Source organism: Moschus berezovskii, chromosome 8, assembly GCF_049115385.1.
Source record: "Moschus berezovskii isolate FMDL1 chromosome 8, NW_MosBer_1.0, whole genome shotgun sequence".
Lineage (NCBI taxonomy): Eukaryota > Metazoa > Chordata > Mammalia > Artiodactyla > Moschidae > Moschus > Moschus berezovskii.
Genome location: NC_142467.1, coordinates 3,128,291 through 3,149,616, shown reverse-complemented (window position 1 = coordinate 3,149,616; position 21,326 = coordinate 3,128,291). Strand labels below are relative to the sequence as shown.

Genomic DNA, 21,326 nt, shown 5'->3' with positions numbered 1-21,326 from the left:
TGAAAAGTGAAAGTGAAGTTGCTCAGTCGTGTCCGACCCTTAGTGACCCCACAGACTGCAGCCTACCAGGCTCCTCCATCCATGGGATTTTCTAGGCAAGAGTACTGGAGTGGCTTGTCATTGCCTTCTCCACCAATACAGTATACTAATGCATATATATAGAATTTAGAAAGATGGTAATGATAACCCTGTATACAAGACAGCAAAAGAGACACAGGTGTATAGAACAGTCTTTTGGACTCTGTGGGAGAGAGCGAGGGTGGCATGATTTGGGAGAATGGCATTGAAACATGTATATTATCATATGTGAAACAAATCACCAGTCCAGGTTCAATGCATGATACAGGATGCTCGGGGCTGGTGCATGGGGATGACTCAGGGAGGATAAGGGGAGGAGGGAGGTGGGAAGGGGGTTCAGGAAGGGGAACTCATGTACACCTGGGGCGGATTCATGTCAATGTATGGCAAAACAAACCAATATAATATTGTAAAATAATTAGCCTCCAATAAAAAAAAGAAAAAGACTATATGTGAAATATCTCCTATGCTAATACTGACCAGTAGTCAGCACTATTTTACTCTTCTTAGAAAGAAAAAAAAATCTATCTTGACTGTAATCTAAAAGTATCATAAAGTATATTATTATAATATGATGGCTTTAAATAGACTTTAATATATAAAAACAGATGATGCTTATATACACACTCGGACTGACTTTACAGAAGAAAGTCATCTAGGTATACCAAAAAAAGGTAGCACTTCTAAACTGAAAAAGTACAATTTAATCCAAGGATAAACAATACAGCTTGCTGACCCAATACTTGCCCAATTTTTTCCTTAGGTTTTCCAAATGCCACTTAATTCTCCAAGAAAATGAAGAAATAAACTACATGATTCTAACAAGATACCTATCTATGCTTCTTTTGTTGTATTCTTTCCCTAATTTTTGATTCTATAAAACTATTAGGACATATTTAAGACCCAAAAGATAATAACATAAATGGAACCAATTTATGATACTTCAAAAATAAGAACATAAAGTATTAAAAATTGTCAGTGTAATCTTCTGTATGGTATATCATGCTGAAAGCATGCAATGTAGATGTTCTAATTAAATTTAATGCCAGATATGTTGGATACTTTTCTGGGTACTATGCAATCAAGATATGTATCAAACATTATACTTATCTCTTTCTAACTATAACAATAAAAGCAAGCTCTTCTAAACTAACATAAATGCAATTTGTTAACTTTCATCTTTTTAAGAAAAATCAAGTGATTAAAAATGACAACAGAAAAAGAGCCACAATCCTAAACAAGCTCAAGAGATTTTCTGAAGCAAGGAAGGAAAATACTCTGGTTAAAGCACTGAAAGAACTCAAATGCCCTCAATGGATGCAAACCAGGTATCTAACAGGTAATCTGCAATAAAAACGAGAACAACTTTAAAGTCACAAGCCTTGATTCAGTTTTTAAAAACCAGTTCTTAAAAGCTACCTAATTCTTGAGGATGACATACCTCTCTCCTATCTTTGAGGAAAAATTTTAGTTCCTCAAAATATGACTACCAATTTTCTGGGAAGAACACTAATGAAGAAAATCACTTGACACCACTATAGAATAAATATATTTCACCAATTTAGCCGTTAATAAAAACTGAATCTTTTATACTAAAAGCTGTATCATATATACATACTAAAAGTATAAATAATCATACTTAAAGTGACTGACATGTGCCTCATTAAAGATATTAATTTTTAAGATCTTTCTTTTGGACACAAAAAGAATTTTTCCAGAAGAAAACCAAATGGACTTCAAAATAGAATGGTTCATCTTAACTAACTGTCCTTTTCAGAAAATTTATAATTTTTAAGTATAAAAAGATTAATTTTTAACCATTTAGTCAGTTACTATGTATAAATTTTAAAAAGGACATCCCCATTTTTAAGGAGCTTACATGATTAGACTGAAGCCTTGAAACCTACAACAAATTATCAATGGATTAATAAGAAATAATAAAGGAAGTTGACAGAATACTAGAAAGTAATAAATGTGGTAGAACTCTTAACGAATATTTAACCAAACAAATCATCTTTCACTCAGCTTGAACACATACTGGAAGAAAGCAAGGTGACAACAGAACATGTGAGTAAATAGACTAGTTGAGAACATAATGAGAACAAGTAACTGCAGACATTTCTGCGGTCAACCACCACAAGTTCCTGAAATGATGAATACAGTATTTTAGCAAGAGTATTTCTGGGTTGTAGGTATAAAAAATTACAAAGTCAGTCTTTAGAAATGTCTTAGGTCATGACAGAATTCAGTGCAATATACAATATACCATTATCTTTCACACTGTTTTCCTTTAAATTCTTCACTCATAAGCTTGAAACAATTGTAGTTTATGAAAATATATCATAGATTACACAATGGAACTGACTACAATTACATATGATTAAAAAGTACTTATTAATATATCAATATATGTGTGTGTATAAAACTTTGTCCTGCAAGAACTTAAAACATATAAAATATCAAACTACTTATAAGTATCTTCAAATATTTAAAGTTAACATTAACCTAGTAAACAGGCATGGGATTATACTTTGATCCCCACTCAGTGAGCCTACAAGTCACAGCTTAACCTGATTCTACCCTGTTCTCAGAGGAGTCACAACAAAAATCTAGCATTAAATGATGAAGATAATTTTATAATCTGTAGTCGTTTGATAGGTATTTTAAAAACAATGAATATATATACCTTCCTCTGTTGAGATATATATTCAATAAGAGGAAAATAAAAGATAATAATAATCACCCAGACACAGTTTAATTAGGAGTCTGATATATAACTATTTATCTTTGGATTATAAATTCTCAATATATTCATTTATGTATCACATTACAGTAAATGATAAATACCTAGATATTATGCTTAAATCAAAAAGAGTCAATGAAAACCTGGCAATAGACTCAACAAATTTTCTACTCCCAAGGACTCTCCTGGAGTAACTAATCTCTATACTAGTTTAGAAACCAAAAGTCGTGAAGTAGAGCACTCATGAAAGAAAAATACAATATTGGTCTTCTCTGCAACCTAAATTTTATGTGGCTACATAAAACAGGAAGCAATTGGAGGGTTAAAAAATAAGTAATATCAAAATAGTACATATTTCATCTGGCCTCAGTTTCTCAGCTACTAAAAACCAGAAGGTACAGTCCAAGGGAAAGATTTTACCCCAATAGTCTCATCTGGGTAACTCATTCCAGACCTTTCTTTAATAAGAACATGAAGAAAGATAGCAAAAAAAAAAAAATACGGGTAATATGGATAAGAAATAGGAACAGTCCTTACCACAGGATGTCTAGATGTACTTTCACGATAATGCCTCTTTTGATAATAACTATACGAAAATACTTGAAAAGAAGCATTTTATCACCTGGTAGCCAGATTCAGTTCAGTTCAGTTCAGTTCAGTCGCTCAGTCGTGTCCTACTCTCCGCAACCCCATGAATCACAGCACGCCAGGCCTCCCTGTCCATCACCAACCCCCAGAGTACACTCAAACTCATGTCCACAGAGTCGGTGATGCCATCCAGCCATCTCATTCTCCGTCGTCCCCTTTTCCTCCCGCCCCCAACTATAGTTTATAAAAGACCTTCTGAAAAGCACATCTTAAAAAAGAAAGAGAAAGAGAAATTCGTCTCCCCTAAAGCCTAATCACGAAAACAGTATTACTAATGGAATTAAGTCTTGTATATCTTAATACACTAACACCTCTGTGATAGCTGTAAGCCAAAACTTCTCACCAGATCTAAGCAACACCTCTCACTTGTGGACCGACAGCCTAGAAAGGCAGTTGAAGAACGTGTGCTCATAAATGAGACGTAATGTACTCCCAGCACCCCACTGTCATTCAAGCTTAACGTTTCCACTGGCTCAGTCTAATGGCTCTTTATCTCAACCCACTTGCCAACACTTGAGCACAGAGACTGAGACAGCACTTTCACACTTACACTTTAGAAAGAATTTGATTTGTTCCAAATCTCTGATTTTTCAATATGCACTCCTAGAAAAAGTAAACAAAAATTACATTTAAAAAAAGAAGGATCTAAACTACAGAGTATGTAAGTAGAAAATAACACCAGTAAAAGAATTGCAACACTAGGGATAACCTATCAACTATAAATTTTAAACCCAGAATAAATTTATTTTCAGTAATCTAGAATCTGATCAAAAAAAAATACTAACAATATGCAAATACTATCTGAGTCTCCTATTCTGAGTTTCCCTAGTGGCTGAGTGATAAGGAATCAGCCTGCAATGCAGAAGACAGGATGGGAGCCTCAGGTTCAATCCCCAGGTCAGGAGATCCCCTGGAGAAGGATATGACAACCCATTCCAGTATTCTTGCTCGGGAAATCCATGGACAAAGGAACCTGGTAGACTATAGTCCATGGGATCACTAAATAGTCAGACACAACTTAGCAACTGAACAACAACAAAAAAAAATTTTAGCTATAATAAATTCTTCATTATCAACACTGGAATATCTGTATCAGTTTTTAATACTAAGCTTGATTCAACTTGTGATTCTGTTTGAATCTGAGGAACTCCTATCATCAGCTGATCGGCCCCCAAAATCTGTGAACTAAATTTAATGTCATTAAATTAATACAATTAGTTAAATAAACATACTGGGTAAAAAACAAAACACAAAACTGATGCTATTCAAAGAAAAATTATTTGGATAATATCGAAGCTACTGCCTGCCCTCTACCACAGTGGTCTACAGAAGAAAGACATACACACACGTGCACTCACTCTTCATGGTTTTCTATGCTTGTAAAAGGAAGGAATACAATTCAGTTAAGTCCTTACCAAGATACTTGACAAAAAAGATACCCACAGAAGGAAACTAGAAAAACAGTTTTAAAAGAGAGATGGTAAGCTCTACCAAAGAATGTATAATGAATAAAAATGTATTCATTCTGCAGATTGAAAAATATGCCAAATAACATTTTAACTTTTTTTCAAGTTTTCCAAATAAACTAGCTTTTAATTAAAGTAGATCTTTTGAATATCACTGAACAAAATAAAACCAGTTTTATTAATGGTAAGAAGGGTAATTTTGACAAGGATAAAATTATATTATAGTTCATCAGAATGGCATGTTGTTAAGAAATATTATCCCAGAAAATAATCCTTGATAACATTAATGACTTTGGCTAGGTAAACTTGATACGTGAAGAACAGCATCATTAATACAGTAACTAGATCAAAGAAATTTACTTACTTGAAAAGTCAGAAAACCACTGACTCTCCAGCTTTAACCTATTTTTCAAGCTTTTATTTATAAGCTTAAGTCCACCCACTTTTTAAAGACTGTTCCAAAAATGCTAGAAGAAATACCTTTAAAAGTATATTCAACTCAACAGTAAGCCATTAGTCACTAAACCAACATTTATTGAATATCTATTATGTGCCAGTATGTGGGTGAATGGGGTAAAAACGAAACATGATACTCTACCCTCGAAAGAACTGACAATCCATCAGCAAGATACACCTGTAAACCATGATTTCGGTTACTCATGAAGAACAATTTGACATCATCTATAGAAATTTTCAAAATGTATCTGATATCTTCAGTTCAGTTCAGTTCAGTTCAGTTCAGTCGCTCAGTCGTGTCCGACTCTCCGCGACCCCATGAATCACAACACGCCAGGCCTCCCTGTCCATCACCAACTCCCGGAGTACACTCAAACTCATGTCCACAGAGTCGGTGATGCCATCCGGCCATCTCATTCTCCGTCGTCCCCTTCTCCTCCCGCCCCCAACCTTTCCCAGCATCAGAGTCTTTTCTACTGAGTCAACTCGTCGCATGAGGTGGCCAAAGCATTGCAGTTTCAGCTTTAGCATCAGTCCCTCCAATGAACATCCAGGACTGATCTCCTTTAGAATGGACTGGTTGGATCTCCTTGCAGTATAAGGGACTCTCAAGAGTCTTCTCCAGCACCACAATTCAAAAGCATCGATTCTTCGGCGATCAGCTTTCTTCACAGTCCAACTCTCACATCCATACACGACCACGGGAAAAACCACTGCCTTGACTAGACGGACCTTGGTTGGCAAAGTAATGTCTCTGCTTTTTAATATACTATCAAGGTTGGTCATAACTTTCCTTCCAAGGAGTAAGCGTCTTTTAATCTCCTGGCTGCAATCAGCATCCGCAGTGATTTTGGAGCCCAAAAAAATAAAGTCTGACACTGTTTCCACTGTTTTTCCATCTATTTCCCATGATATCTTAGCTCCCTTTAATTACATATCTAGACTAGCTCCCAGAGAAATTCTCATAGATAACCCAAGAGTCTTGCACAAAGCTTTTATTGTTAACCTTACCTACAAAGCAAAACAATGGAAGCAATATAAGGGTCCCTTAATATGAATGGACAGACAGGAGATACATACATAGCCAGAACACTAAAAGTTTAAAAGAAGGAATTACACATTCATTAAGCTAGACACCAAAAACCACTTAAACGTAAACGAAGGAGATTGCAGACTGACAGACTATGTGAGGCCAGCAGTTACCCATGTGGCATCACACACAAGCTGCCTGTGAGCACACACTGAACAACACTATATTGTTGTTTGTGGTATTCATTATGTTTGCTAAAGCTGCTGGTTTGTTAAACATTTTAGGTCATCACAGTAGTTACCTCTAGAAAGATAGTGGTAACATGGGTTGTAAGACAAGAGACTTCAAGTTTATTTGCTTTCTTAATTCAAGAAGAAACAAATTTAACAAAAGGCTAACAACTGTCGATGTCTAGGTGACGGGCATATATTACAAATGTTATTACTCTTTCCAGTATTCTGAATTTTTTTAATTTCCTAAAATTAGGAAACATAGAAGACTAAAATATTTGACCACATTTCAAATTAGAAATCTCAAACTACAATCCCAGTTACCAAGAGACCCACGAATTTCTTAGCATGACACTCAAGAAACTTAACAACATGGTCCCTACCTTCCTTCACAGACCCAGCTGTAAACACTTCCCCCACCAGGATACAATCCTCATCTTACTCTGACACCCACTGCTAACTAGACACTCCACATATTTTTCTGACACCTTGTTTTTGTCAATGCTATTTCCCACAGCAGCATTTTTCTCACAAAAATGTTTGCTTGCGTCACAATCACCACATCGCTACGTATCAATCAAGACCCAGTTCAAATGTCACCGACTATTTAGAGGATTTCCTAATTCCTCCCTGATCTCTCACAGAAGTACTTATTTTGCGACTGGCACTTCCACAGCACTTATCACTAGAAAAGGATATCCTTTCTTTGGCAGTATAACTTTTTAAATTCCTTAACGCTGTTTGAGTGCCTGGCACACAGTAGGTATTCCATTTTTAACTGCACCAAATCAACATCTGAAACAGTGTTAACGAATAGAGTGAAAAGCTATCAGTTCATTAACTCATTAGAATTTTTATTAAACCTATTAGAGAAAAATGAAATAGTATTTAGCTTCTAAATACAAACTTCATAAAAAATACAATGTTTGTGAAAAGTATAACGTTGCATGAGTGCAATTCTAATAAAATTATGTTTATATTTATATAGGGTTAATATCAACATTAAACACTCTCCAGAAGACACTTCTTCTCTTTGACAATTTTACTAATTTTCCTAGAAAAGAGTTCAGTGTATCTCTATTAGTATTAGCAGCTCCCCCTAAAATCAGTTCTCATTCTAGCAAAAGGATCTTCTGCTCATGCTAACAATTAACTTCCTCCTTTGATGGCTTACAGCACCTGTCAGTAAATGTTTTAAGAGGGATAATGCCTTTTGGAAATTATTGCTTGGTTCAAAGACATATAGATTTAGCTCCATCTGTGATGTATCCGGAGAAGGCAATGGCAAGCCACTCCAGTACTCTTGCCTAGAAAATCACATGGACAGAGGAGCCTGGTAGGCTGAAGTCCATGCGGTCACTACTAGTCGGACACAACTGAGCGACTTCACTTTCACTTTTCACTTTCACACATTGGAGAAGGCAATGGCAGCCTACTCCAGTGTTCTTGCCTGGAGAATCCCAGGGACAACGGAGCCTGGTGGGCTGCCGTCTATGGGGTCACACGGAGTAGGACACGACTGAAGCGACTTAGCAGCAGCAGCAGCAGCAGTGATGTACCCAGGCAATGAAAGGTCTTGAAGACAAATGCTTGGGAATCCGACAGATCTGGGTTAAAATCTTGACTGTGACATTTATCTACTGTTACTTAATTTTCCTAGGCCTCAATTTCCTCATCTGTAAAATGGAATAAGTGAGAATTAATTATGTAAAACTACACTGTGCCTGGGTACATGATAAACACTCAGTGAGATAACCACTGCTGCTGCTGCTGCTGCTAAGTCACTTCACTGGTGTCCGACTCTCTGCAACCCCATAGATGGCAGCCCACCAGGCTCCCCCATCCCTGGGACTCTGCAGGCAAGAATACTGGAGTGGGCTGCCATTTCCTTCTCCAATGCATGAAAGGGAAAAGTGAAAGTGAAATCACTCAGTCATGTCCAACTCTCAGCAACCCCATGGACTGCAGCCCACCAGGCTCCTCCATCCATGGGATTTTCCAGGCAAGAGTACTGGAGTGGGTGCCATTGCCTTCTCCATCCACTACTAAGTCTTTCAAAATATCAAAAACTGAAAGCAAAATTCTCAAGTGTAGTAACAAAGACAAGATGGAGTTTAGTAACTTACTGTCACCTTCTCTAGAAAGGCCTATTTGTGCATCACTGCTTATCGGAAACTACCACTCGATGTAAGTAAATGCTTTGTCCATTCAGAGGGGAAAGGCAGTGAAGACGAATATCCACGCTAGGAGACTTTGGAAGCCAAAGTGAGTACTTATAAAATGGAATCCTTCATAAATGTACATCACTTACGTCTGGGATTACAAGTAAACTCACTTCTCAAGGAGTATTTGAAGAATATGATAACAAGAATGTAGTGGGATTATTGGAGGGTTCAGTTCAGTCGCTCAGTCGTGGCCGACTCTTTGCGACCCCATGAATCACAGCACGCCAGGCCTCCCTGTCCATCACCAACTCCCGGAGTTCACTCAAACTCATGTCCATCGAGTCGGTGATGCCATCCAGCCATCTCATTCTCTGTCGTCCCCTTCTCCTCCCGCCCCCAACCTTTCCCAGCATCAGAGTCTTTTCCAGTGAGTCAACTCGTCGCATGAGGTGGCCAAAGTATTGCAGTTTCAGCTTCAGCATCAGTCCTTCCAATGAACACCCAGGATTGATCTCCTTTAGAATGGACTGGTTGGATCTCCTTGCAGTCCAAGGGACTCTCAAGAGTCTTCTCCAACACCACAGTTCAAAAGCATCAATTCTTCGGCAATCAGCTTTCTTCACAGTCCAACTCTCACATCCATACATGACCATGGGAAAAACCATAGCCTTGACTACATGGACCTTTGTTGGCAAAGTAATGTCTCTGCTTTTTAATATGCTATCTAGGTTGGTCATAACTTTCCTTACAAGGAGTAAGCGTCTTTTAATTTCCTGGCTGAAATCAGCATCTGCAGTAATTTTGGAGCCCAAAAAAATAAAGTCTGACACTGTTTCCACTGTTTTTCCATCTATTTCCCATGAAGTGATGGGACCAGATGCCATGATCTTCGTTTTCTAAATGTTGAGCGGCAAGCCAACCTTTTCACTCTCCTCTTTCACTTTCATCAAGAGGCTTTTGAGTTTCACTCTCCTCTTTCACTTTCATCAAGAGGCTTTTGAGTTCCTTTTCATTTTCTGCCATAAGGGTGGTGTCATCTGCATATCTGAGGTTATTGATAATTCTCCCGGCAATCTTGATTCCACCTTGTGCTTCTTCCAGCCTAGAGTTCCTCATGATGTACTCTGCATAGAAGTTAAATAAGCAGGGTGACAATATACAACCTTGACGTACTCCTTTTCCTATTTGGAACCAGTCTGTTGTTCCATGTCCAGTTCTAACTGCGGCTTCCTGACCTGCATACAGGTTTCTCAAGAGGCAGGTCAGGTGGTCTGGGATTCCCATCTCTTTCAGAATGTTCCACAGTTGATTGTGATCCACACAGTCAAAGGTTTTGGCATAGTCAATGAAGCAGAAATAGATGTTTTTCTGGAACTCTCTTGCTTTCTCCATGATTCAGTGGATGTTGGCAATTTGATCTCTGGTGCCTCTGCCTTTTCTAAAACCAGCTTGAACATCTGGAATTTCACGGTTAACATATTGCTGAAGCCTGGCTTGGAGAATTTTGAGCATGACTTTACTAGCATGTGAGATGAGTGCAATTGTGTGGTAGTTTGAGCATTCTTTGGCATTGCCTTTCTTTGGGATTGGAATGAAGACTGATCTTTTCCAGTCCTGTGGCCACTGCTGAGTTCTCCAAATTTGCTGGCATATTGAGTGCAGCACTTTCACAGCATCATCTTTCAGGATGTGAAATAGCTCAACTGGAATTCCATCACCTCCACTAGCTTTGTTCATAGTGATGCTCTCTAAGGCCCACTTGATTTTACATTCCAAGATGTCTGGCTCCAGGTGAGTGATCACACCATCATGATTATCTTCTTCGTGAAGATCTTTTTTGCACAGTTCTTCTGAGTATTCTTGCCACCTCTTCTTAATATCTTCTGCTTCTGTTCAATTCAGTTCAGTCGCTCAGTCGTGTCCGACTCTCTGCCACCCCATGAATCACAGCACGCCAGGCCTCCCTGTCCATCACCAACTCCCGGAGTTCACTCAAACTCATGTCCATCGAGTCAGTGATGCCATCCAGCCATCTCATTCTCTGTCGTTCCCTTCTCCTCCCGCCCCCAACCTTTCCCAGCATCAGAGCGTTTTCCAGTGAGTCAACTTATCGCATGAGGTGGCCAAAGTATTGGAGTTTCAACTTTAGCATCAGTCCTTCCAATGAACACCCAGGATTGATCTCCTTTAGAATGGACTGGTTGGATCTCCTTGCAGTACAAGGGACTCAAGATTCTTCTCCAGCACCACAGTTCAAAAGCATCAATTCTTCAGCGATCAGCCTTCTTCACAGTCCAACTCTCACATCCATACATGACCACGGGAAAAACCACAGCCTTGACTAGATGGACCTGCTTCTGTTAGGTCCATACCATTTCTGTCCTTTATCGAGCCCATCTTTGAGGGTAGCAGGGACCAAATCCCTTAATATATTCACTCTAAGTTGAAAAGCAGGAGTCAGGAAAGACAAGCCTTAATAGAATGCTGAATTAGTCACTGCTATTTAAGCTCTGATACAAATGTTTACCTTACTTACCCTGCTACTGCTGGTGCTGCTGCTAAGTCGCGTCAGTCGTGTCCGACTCTGTGCGACCCCATGATGGCAGCCCACCAGGCTCCTCTGTCCCTGGGATTCTCCAGGCAAGAGTACCCTAGTTGATGATAATATGGCTACCAGTCTACTCACTTAGCTGCTTCCACAATCTCAAATTACAGGAAGCAGAAAAAAAAAAAAGAATTAAACTGTGGGTAATTAACGGATGAAATCAGGAACAGTCAGCTACAGCAGGCACTGACAAGGGCCAGTTCAAACCGGTAGACTCCAGAAAGTGAATTCTGACCGGGAGAGCGAGAAAAATGCTTTTAACAAAGACTTCTACATTCGGAACTATACACAGCATATTAAAAGGCAGAGACATTACTTTGTCAACAAAGGTCCAAACAGTCAAAGCTGTGGTTTTTCCAGTGGTCATGTATGGATGTGAGAGTTGGACTATAAAGAAAGCTGATCGCCGAAGAATTGACGCGTCTGAACTGCGGTGCTGGAGAAGACTCTTGAGAGCCCCTTGGACTGCAAGGAGATCCAACCAGTCCATCCTAAAGGAGATCAGTCCTGGGTGTTCATTGGAAGGACTGATGCTGAAGCTGAAACTCCAATACTTTGACCACCTGATGCAAAGAGCTGACTCATTTGAAAAGATCCTGACGCTGGGAAAGAGTGAAGGCAGGAGGAGAAGGGGATGACAAAGAATGAGCTGGTTGGATGGCATCACCGACTCAATGGACATGAGTTTGAGTAAACTCCAGGAGTTGGTGATGGACAGGGAGGCCTGGCGTGCTGTAGTCCATGGGGTCAAAAAGAGTCGGACACAGCTGAGCGACTGAACAACATTCTGTACTTCACCTCAATCTCTTTTAGTCTGACCTGCCTAAGAACAAGTGTGCTGCTGCTGCTAAGTCACTTCAGTCGTGTCCGACTCTGTGCGACCCCACAGACGGCAGCCCACCAGGCTCCCCCGTCCCTGGGATTCTCCAGGCAAGAACACTGGAGTGGGTTGCCATTTCCGTCTCCAATGTGTGAAAGTGAAGTTGCTCAGTCGTGTCTGACTCTTAGTGACCCCATGGACTGCAGCCCACCAGGCTCCTCTGTCCATGGGATTCTCCAGGCAAGAGTACTGGAGTGGGGTGCCATTGCCTTCTCCAAAGAACAAGTGTGAGGTAGTATTATATCCTTTCTACAAACAAGGAGATCAAAGTACAAAAATTAAGATAACTAACTGCATCACATGATTAAGAAACAGTTGGATCATGGGATGAATTCAGTTCAACTCAAACTGAAGTCTTTGCTCCATTCATTCCCTAAAATGCTTCCAGCCTGGAAGAAGGAAACCGAGAGAGGTAAATTTAGATCCTACTTCATACATGCAGGCCTCCAAAAGATAACAACATTAAAAACAATGTTACAAATAATGTTACAGCAGGAGCCAAAGGAGATGGTACAGAATTATAAAACTAGTAAAATAATTCACAAGGAGGTTGAAAAAAACAAAAAGTCATAACTAACTGACAGGAAATCAAGTTTTAACCAGAAAACATTATTTCCCGAAAACTTTCTAAAATCTAATCATAATATATTACTGGTTTCTTGGGTAACTCCGAAATCTATACTAGTTCATAACTCAACACTACAAAGTAGAAGATCCTAAAAATAAGCCAAATAAATATAATACATATATATCAAATATGCTGACCCTAAGCCTTAGGATAGAAACCATTTTCAAAATCATAAAACTTTAAGACATCTTTAAGACATAAGTACTTTAAGACATCACGTTGGATAGTAAATGTAGATAATCTCTCTGACCCCTTCATTTTAAAATTAAATAAAAAGGTGCCCAAAGAACTTCTGTCCAAAAAGTAGAGAAGCAGACTCTAGAGCACGGAAATTAAAACACAGAGAAAATGTCCTTAATGAAGTTTCTAGAGCATCAATAACTATACACACAAACTCAACATGGCTTTAGAATAATTTTGTAGCCAGTGCTGCACAGAAGTGATATTAATGCTATAGCTAATAGACCACAGACGGCTGCAGACAACATGCCAGACACCCATTATAGTTGCATTCCTCAGAGCTGCTTCTATAATCTACACAACATTTCATAGAAAATGCAAAATACATCCAATCTAGGTGCATGGCACCTGTCTCATTCAAAAAATGACTAAAACAAAAACGCAAAACTTAGGGGGAAGATTTTATATTAAGTCCTCAATTCTTTACTTCACTATCAATCATCTGAATCCAGAAACGTCACGTCAGTGTCCTCACGTGCCGCCTGCATAAAGCTCCCTCTGGTAAATACAGCGTCCCTTTCCCCATTCTGACGTCCACCGTACCTACAGTGCCACAAATGAGCACACCCAAAGATTCTGCTACTTTGGGTAAGATGGCAAGTCCACCATGTAACACTCGAGATAAAGCTAAGCATTTCATATTTTTAAAGAAAATTTCCCTAAAATCATTTAAAGGACAAAATTAAAAATAAACCATAAATATCTGCAAAAACCATGTACAAGCATTTTATCTTTACAGTTACATCAAGGACACAAAAGCTATGTCACTGAAATATACAAAGACAATGCTGCCATCTAAAGGCCAAGATACAATATTTAAAAAAGTATATACTTAGTCAAATACTCAGTGTATATAAAAGCACACAGTTTGATATTCTAAAGTCAGCAAACTTTATACTTTAGAAAAGCACTACACTATGTTTAGAGTAAAACTCTAACACTCTTTTGAGAAGGTTCTTCTTAAGAAGATTGATAAGAGAATTAGCAAAATAATTTGGCTAATGATCAGTATCTGCTGGCATCCTTTCAGACACAATATTCTCCTAAGTATCTGTATTAGTTGTTTTTTCTATTTAATGACATTTACTATCCCTATCTATAATTAAATATACAGTATAATTACATATCTGCATATATAAATATTATTTGTCATTAACCAGATTATTATTTCTACTTACCCTGTTTAAAATATTTGTTGCTAAGGAACTAATGATAATACATCTCAGAGCAAAAAAACCCAGACTACTTAAAATCGCAGCTTTGCAAGTAATTCAAGTATTTCTCCTTATTTCATAACTCCTAAAAATACAAACCAACGTTTCTGTCCAACAGAAGAGTTCAAATGATTCTCAATTTCTCTTTCTAAAAACCTTAAACTGAAATAATTTCATTGAACTAAAATATAGGAAAAATTACTTCAAATTTGCAATGATATAAAAATGTTTACTGAATAACACTACATAAAAACCTGATTTCCTTTAGCATCTAAGTACATAATATCTTTCTAATGGACCATAATATCAAGGACATATGAATATAACTAGAAACTTCAAAAAACATGGTTAATTCCTTTGAGAAACCACTGACCAAAATTTTTTGCTGAAACAAAGATGTTTTTGAGCATCTTCTGTATGTGGGATTCTATGCTCGGGGCAGGGTTTCAAACTGTACATCAGTCACCTTCTGGGTGGCTAAAATGCTCTTGGAATCAGTGGCTCACAGACGTCTAAATTTCAAGAGACAGGTAAAGAAAATTGGCTTGGGTGCAGAGGCGCCACCTTTGTATGTTGTAATGTTGATTTGGGACATTAAAAGTGAACAAACAAACAAACAAGACTTTGATCAGGTAGGATTTGTTTTGCCCTTTCTAAATGTCAATTTTAAATTTCATTTTATGTTGTTTTCTCTAATTAATAAAATGTTTTCACCCTAAAGACAAATAAAGAAAAATGTTTCTCTGGTTTTGCTCAACAAGAAAACAGATATTAATCAGTCAACAAAAGTTTCCATTCTGTGAGAAATATTAAAAACTGTAAGCTGGGATTACCATCTTTTAGTTTATCTTGAGTATAAAGTGGAAGCAGATGACAAACACAGTCCAGATCTCATAAACACCACTAGTTTTTATGTTTCCTATGAGTCAGAATTAATACTGCACAATTTAAGGACATTATGTCATTTAATCCCCAAAACCACAACCCAAAAAAGACAAATACTAATAACCCAATTTGCCAAAGACGTTCAGAAACCCTAAGTAGCTTTCCCAGGGTTACAATGCAGGATTCAAAAATTCACTCTCTCTGACTCGGAAGACCTTACGATCTCCAAAAGAACATAAAGGCTCAGGAGTGATTATTAAAATTGTATTAAATATAAAGAGGAGTAGGAAGTATTTTTATTATGTAATTTTAGAGAAATATATAATTCTATGTGGTAATAAAAGCATATTCTTTTAACTCACAGTGTTTCAATTTTTTTCTTACTATAATCTTTTTTTTTAAAAAAAGCATTATCTTACTTTAAGTGCTGAGGTTTCTTAGAGACTTTTCAAAACTTACCTTAATATGTGAGAGGTATTTACTAAATTCTGTAAACTAAGTGGGGGGAGGGCAGCAAAAGGATCTCTTAATTTTGCAGATACAGTTAAAAAGCACATCTACCTTGTAAATCTGATACACAGTCAGGTCCACCTTGCCTACATTTTAATGTAGAGTATTTTTTCAACATCAAGAACTCTACTAATGCCTCTGCAGTGACAACTTTTTCTGTTAAAGAGTTTTCTTTTTCTCTATCGCATACTCATCAAATCAAAGTTAAATGAATTTGGAATATTATTCAGCTACAAAAAGGAATGAAGCTCTGATACATGCTACAACACAAATGAACTTTGAAAAAATATGGTAAGGCAAAGAAGGTAGATACAAAAGACCACATATTGTGTTCTTCTGTTTATATGAAATGTCTGGAACAGACAAATTCAAGGAAACCGAAAGTAGATTACCAGTTGCCATGAACTAGAAGAAGGGGGAATGAAGAGGGACAGTTAATGGACACAAAGTTTCTTTATGGGACAATAAAACCATTTTAGAATTAGTGATGATGACTGCATAACTTTATGAGTATACTAAAAAACACTGAATTGTACATTTTAAAAAGGTAAATTTTATGATATGTAAAGTATATCTCAATAAGAGAAAATTACATGGTTTTAAATATATTTATAAAACAGAGTGTACGATTATCTACACATATGCTTAAAATGCAAATTCTATGTAACACTCTAAAACCTATGTAACTACCAAGATTATCTGTCTCAATTTACTGAATCCCATTTTACGCCATACTAAGTGAAAGGCTCTATTTCACAAATGTACATCTTCTTGAATATTAAAAATTCCTATCCTCCCTAGGGGAATCAGAAGGAATGACAACTACATACTCATGTTTGGCAACCAAATTTCATTCTTTCCAATTAATTTTTTCCACTGTCAGAGTTTAGAAAAAAACACAAGAGCACATGCTAATGAAGAATTTTTAACATGTAAGTATCACATACAAGCAAGCATCCACATGACTATAAAATCAAATTATAAAAATCACTGTTTTAAGAAGATTCTTGCTTTGAAGTAGAATTTGCCTCTAAACCACCAAAAGAAATAAGCAGAAAAAAACTGGTAACACTAAGTCATAAGGAGTTCAAGAGTTAAATGAAAAACAGAAGGATGATAAGAAGTACTTACTAATTTGTTTTCCTGCATGTATATTCTCTGTAATTTCAGACAGCCCTTAGCTATGACGATCATGCCTTCATCTGAGATCTTGTAACACTGGCCGAAATGAATATCTTTGAGTTCTCTGCATTTCGACCCCAGCTGTAAATAAAGAGATTTCGCTGAATGCTCCAAAAATAACAAAGTCAACACATTTCTAGCGAGATTTCCAAATAATTCTTTAAATAGCTATACCAAATTTAAATAATTATTTATCAATCCCTCTTAAAACAGAATGCAGGCAATCTCTCGTTTTAAACAGTGCTGTGTAAGCCCTGTGACCCTCTAATCACTCCCTTGCTTCAGCCGCCTCACACTATGCATCCACTTGAGAGGCTAGGTTCCTTAACACTTCAAATGTGTAGCTTCATTACTCTTAAGTCCTTTTATCAGTCATACTGTTAGACTGAAAGGAACAGAGGTCCAAGGGATAAAACCAAAGTCCAAGAAGCGAAACATGATACAGTGAGTGAGTGAATGAGTGCTCAATTCATGAGATTCTACTTCTAGCTCTGGCTGCCCGCAATGTGTCCCTTTTCTCCATCAGCTCATCAATACTGTGAAAGAGAAAAAAGACTGAATATGCTGGAGCCAACATTCTAGTTAACACTTATTTACACACTTATTGCAAACACTAAAACAAAAGGGACTAGTGATTTCCCGATTACTTTCCTCAATTGTAAAAAGTTACAAGCATAATGTCCCCCTTAAAAACATTAAGCACCATATAGAACAAATTACATACATTTCTTTCCAAAATCTAGAGTAGAAATTAGATAATTAAAGCAAATGATAAATATTGTTTTATGAGTATTACATATGAAGAAAGTCATCTTAGATAAAATGAGAAAATTTAGTAAAAACCTATAAATCAAAAATTATCTAAAAAGTTACATTAAAACAAGAAAATCAGTGTTAACAAGAGTTCAAAGTGTATAAATTATTACTAAAAATCATGCAGGGTTCAGAAAAGTTTTTAAATTTTATAAAATTTACCTGAAAATTATATGACTCGGCATCTAATTATTTACCAAAAAATGTAAGAAGAATGGATAATTGACTAGATATACAGAAAAGTCAACACACTAAAAGTTAATTATACAACCTACGTAATGGGTATTCAGGTGTCCACTCTAAAATTCTTTCAAATTTTCCATGTATTTAAAATTATTCATAACAGATTACTGAAATAATTAAAGGTGTTTGGTAAGAGTTAGCTACAAGAAATTAGCACAAGAGGTTTTTAAATAGTAAAACAGAGAAGATAACTTAAAGTTATAAATTACGGTGTTTGCATAAAATTGAATATTAGATAACCATTAAACTCAAATAATCCTGATTCATTTCCAAGGAAAACCATTCAGTATCACATTAATCGAAGTCTATGCCCCAACCACTAATGCCAAAAAAACTGAAGCTGAACAGTTACTATGCAGACCTACCAGAAGTAGGTCTAGTTACTTCTAGAAGTAACGCCAAAAAAAAAAGATGTCCTTTTCACCATAGGGGACTGGAATGCAAAAGTAGGAAGTCAAGTGATACCTGGAGTAAGAGGCAAATCTGGCCTTGGAGTACAGAACGAAGCAGGTCAAAGGCTAACAGAGTTTTGCCAAGAGAACACACTGGTCAGAGCAAACACCTTTTTCCAACAACACGAAAGACTACACATAGACATCACCAGATGGTCAATATCGAAATCAGACTGACTATATTCTTTGCAAAGATGGAGGAGCTCTATACAGTCAGCAAAATCAAGGCCAGGTGCTGACTGTGGCTCAGATCATAAACTCCTTATTGCCAAATTCAGGCGTAAATTGAAGAAAGAAGGGAAAACCATTAGGCCATGCAGGTATGACCTAAATCAAATCCCTTTAGATTACACAGTGGAAGTGAGAAATAGATTCACGGGGTTAGTACTAATAGACAGAGTGCCAGAAGAGCTGTGGATGGAGGTTTGTGACATTGTACAAGAGGTGGTGATCAAAACCGTCCCCAAAAAACAGAAAAGCAAAAGCAAAATGGCTGTCTGAGGAGGCCTTACAAATAACTGAGGAAAGAAGAGAAGGAAAAGGCAAAGCAGAAAGGGAAAGACAAACCCATCTGGATGCAGAGTTCCAGAGAATAGCAGGGAGAGACAAGAAAGCCTTCCTCAGTGATCAGTGCGAGAAAACAGAGGAAAACAACAGAATGGGGAAGACTAGAGATCTCTGCAAGAAAATCACAGATACAAGGGAACATTCCATGCAAAGATGAGCGCAGTAAAGGACAGAAACAGCATGGACAGAAGCAGAATACACAGAACTATACACAAAAAAAATCTTAATGACCTGGATATCCACGATGGTGTGATCACTCACCTAGAGCCAGACATCCTGGAGTGTGAAGTCAAATGGGCCTTAGGAAGCATCAGGACAAACAAAGCTAGCGAAGATAACAGAATTCCAGCTAAGCTATTTGATATCCTAAAAAATGAAGCTGTGAAAGTGCTGCACTTTTCCAAATATGCCAGCAAATTTGGAAGAATCACCAGAGGCCACAGGACTAGAAAAGGTCAGTTCCCATTCCAATCCCAAAGAAAGGCAATGCCAAAGAATGTTCAAACAATCACACAATTGCACTCATATCACATGCTAGCAAAATAATGCTCAAAATCCGTCAAGCTAGGCTTCAACAGTATGTGAACCGAGAACTGCCAGATGTACAAACTATTTCAACAAGGCAGAGGAACCAGAGATCAAATTGCCAACATCCGCTGGATCATAGAAAAAGCAAGAGAATTCCAGAAAAACAGCTACTTCTGCTTCATTGACTACAATAAAGCCTTTGATTTCAGGAAGTTCTACACTGACTGACTAGTAATTTCTACCAGTGAAACCTAAAGGAGATCAGTCCTGAATATTCACTGAAAGGACTGATGCTGAAGCTGAAGGAAGCTCCAATACTCTGGCTATCTGATGGGAAGAAATGACTCAGCAGAAAAGACCCTGACGCTGGGAAAGATTGAAAGCAGGAGGAAAAGGGAATGACAGAGGATGAAATAGTTGAATGGCATTGCCAACTAGATGGACATAAGTTTGAGCAAGTTCCGGGAGTTGGTGATGGACAGGGAGGCCTGGTGTGCTGCAGTTCATGGGGTCGCAAAGAGTTGGACATGACTGAGCAACTGAACTGAAAGCCTTTGACTTTGTGGATTACAACAAACTGTGGAAAAGTCTTAAAGAGGCTGGAATACCAGACCACCTGATCTGCCTCCTGAGAAACCTATAAGCAGGTCAAGAAGCAACAGTTAGAAACGGACATGGCACAACAGACGGGTTCCAAATCGGGAAAGGAATATGTCAAGGCTGTATATTATCACCCTGCTTATTTAACTTATATGCAGAGTATATCATGAGAAAGGCCAGGCTGGATGCAGCACAAGCTGGAATCAAGATTGCTAGGAGAAATATCAATAAACTCAGGTATGCAGATGATGTCACCTTTATGGCAGAAAGTGAAGAACTAAAGAGCCTCTTGATAAAAGGAAAGAGGAGAGTGAAAAAATTGGCTTAAAACTCAACATTCAGAAAACTAAGATCATGGCATCCCATACCATCACTTCATGGCAAACAGATGGTGAAACAATGGCAACAGTGGCAGATTTTATTTTGGGGGTCTCCAAAATCACTGCAGATGATAACTGCAGCCATGAAATTAAGACACTTGCTCCTCGGAAGAAAAGCTATGACAAACCTAGACAGCATATTAAAAAACAAAGACATTAATATGCCAACAAAGTGGCATACGGTCAACCATGCAGGTGGTTAACCACGTCCACACGGCTGAGACCCAATTAAACTCTGGTCACCAAGGTTCAGATGTGCTTCCTTGGTGCCAAGACACCATATGCACGTTCCCACATGGCTGCTGGGAGAAGCTAGCTCTGTCACAAATTTACTGGGAGAGAACAGTTGGGAGTTCCCTGTATAGGACTCTCCTGGACTCTGCACCACGCACTCTTTTCTAGGCTGATTTGAACCTGTGTCCTTTCACTGTATTGGGGTTCCTTGGAAACTCAGATGGTAAAGAATCTGCCTGCAATGTGGGAAATCTGGGTTTGATCCCTGGGTTGTGATGATCCCCTGGAGAAGAGAATGGCTACTCACTCTAGCATTCCTGCCTGGAGAATTCCATGGACAGAGGAGGCTGGCAAACTACAGTCCATGGGGTTGCAAAGAGTAAGACATGACTAAGTGACGAATACTTTCACTTTTCTTTCACTGTAAAAGATCATATATGTCAGTAAAACAGCCTTCAGTAAATTCTGAGTCCTTCTAATGAATGACTGAACATAAGTGTGGTCTTGTCAACTCCAGAAGCTGCAAGTGAGGGTGACCTTGAGAACTCC

At 37.9% G+C, this 21,326-nt stretch overlaps 1 protein-coding gene across 2 annotated transcripts in view; it reads right to left on the bottom strand.

Moving 5' to 3' along the window:
* FBXL17 (F-box and leucine rich repeat protein 17) overlaps positions 1-21,326 on the bottom strand; it is a 526,365-nt gene that overhangs the window by 465,204 nt on the left and 39,835 nt on the right. For both annotated transcript variants that reach the window (XM_088838428.1, XM_055430119.2), the window contains exon 4: positions 16,910-17,041. In XM_088838428.1, coding sequence (XP_088694554.1) covers positions 16,910-17,041 — 132 coding nt within the window. The remainder of the gene's footprint in view (positions 1-16,909; positions 17,042-21,326) is intronic.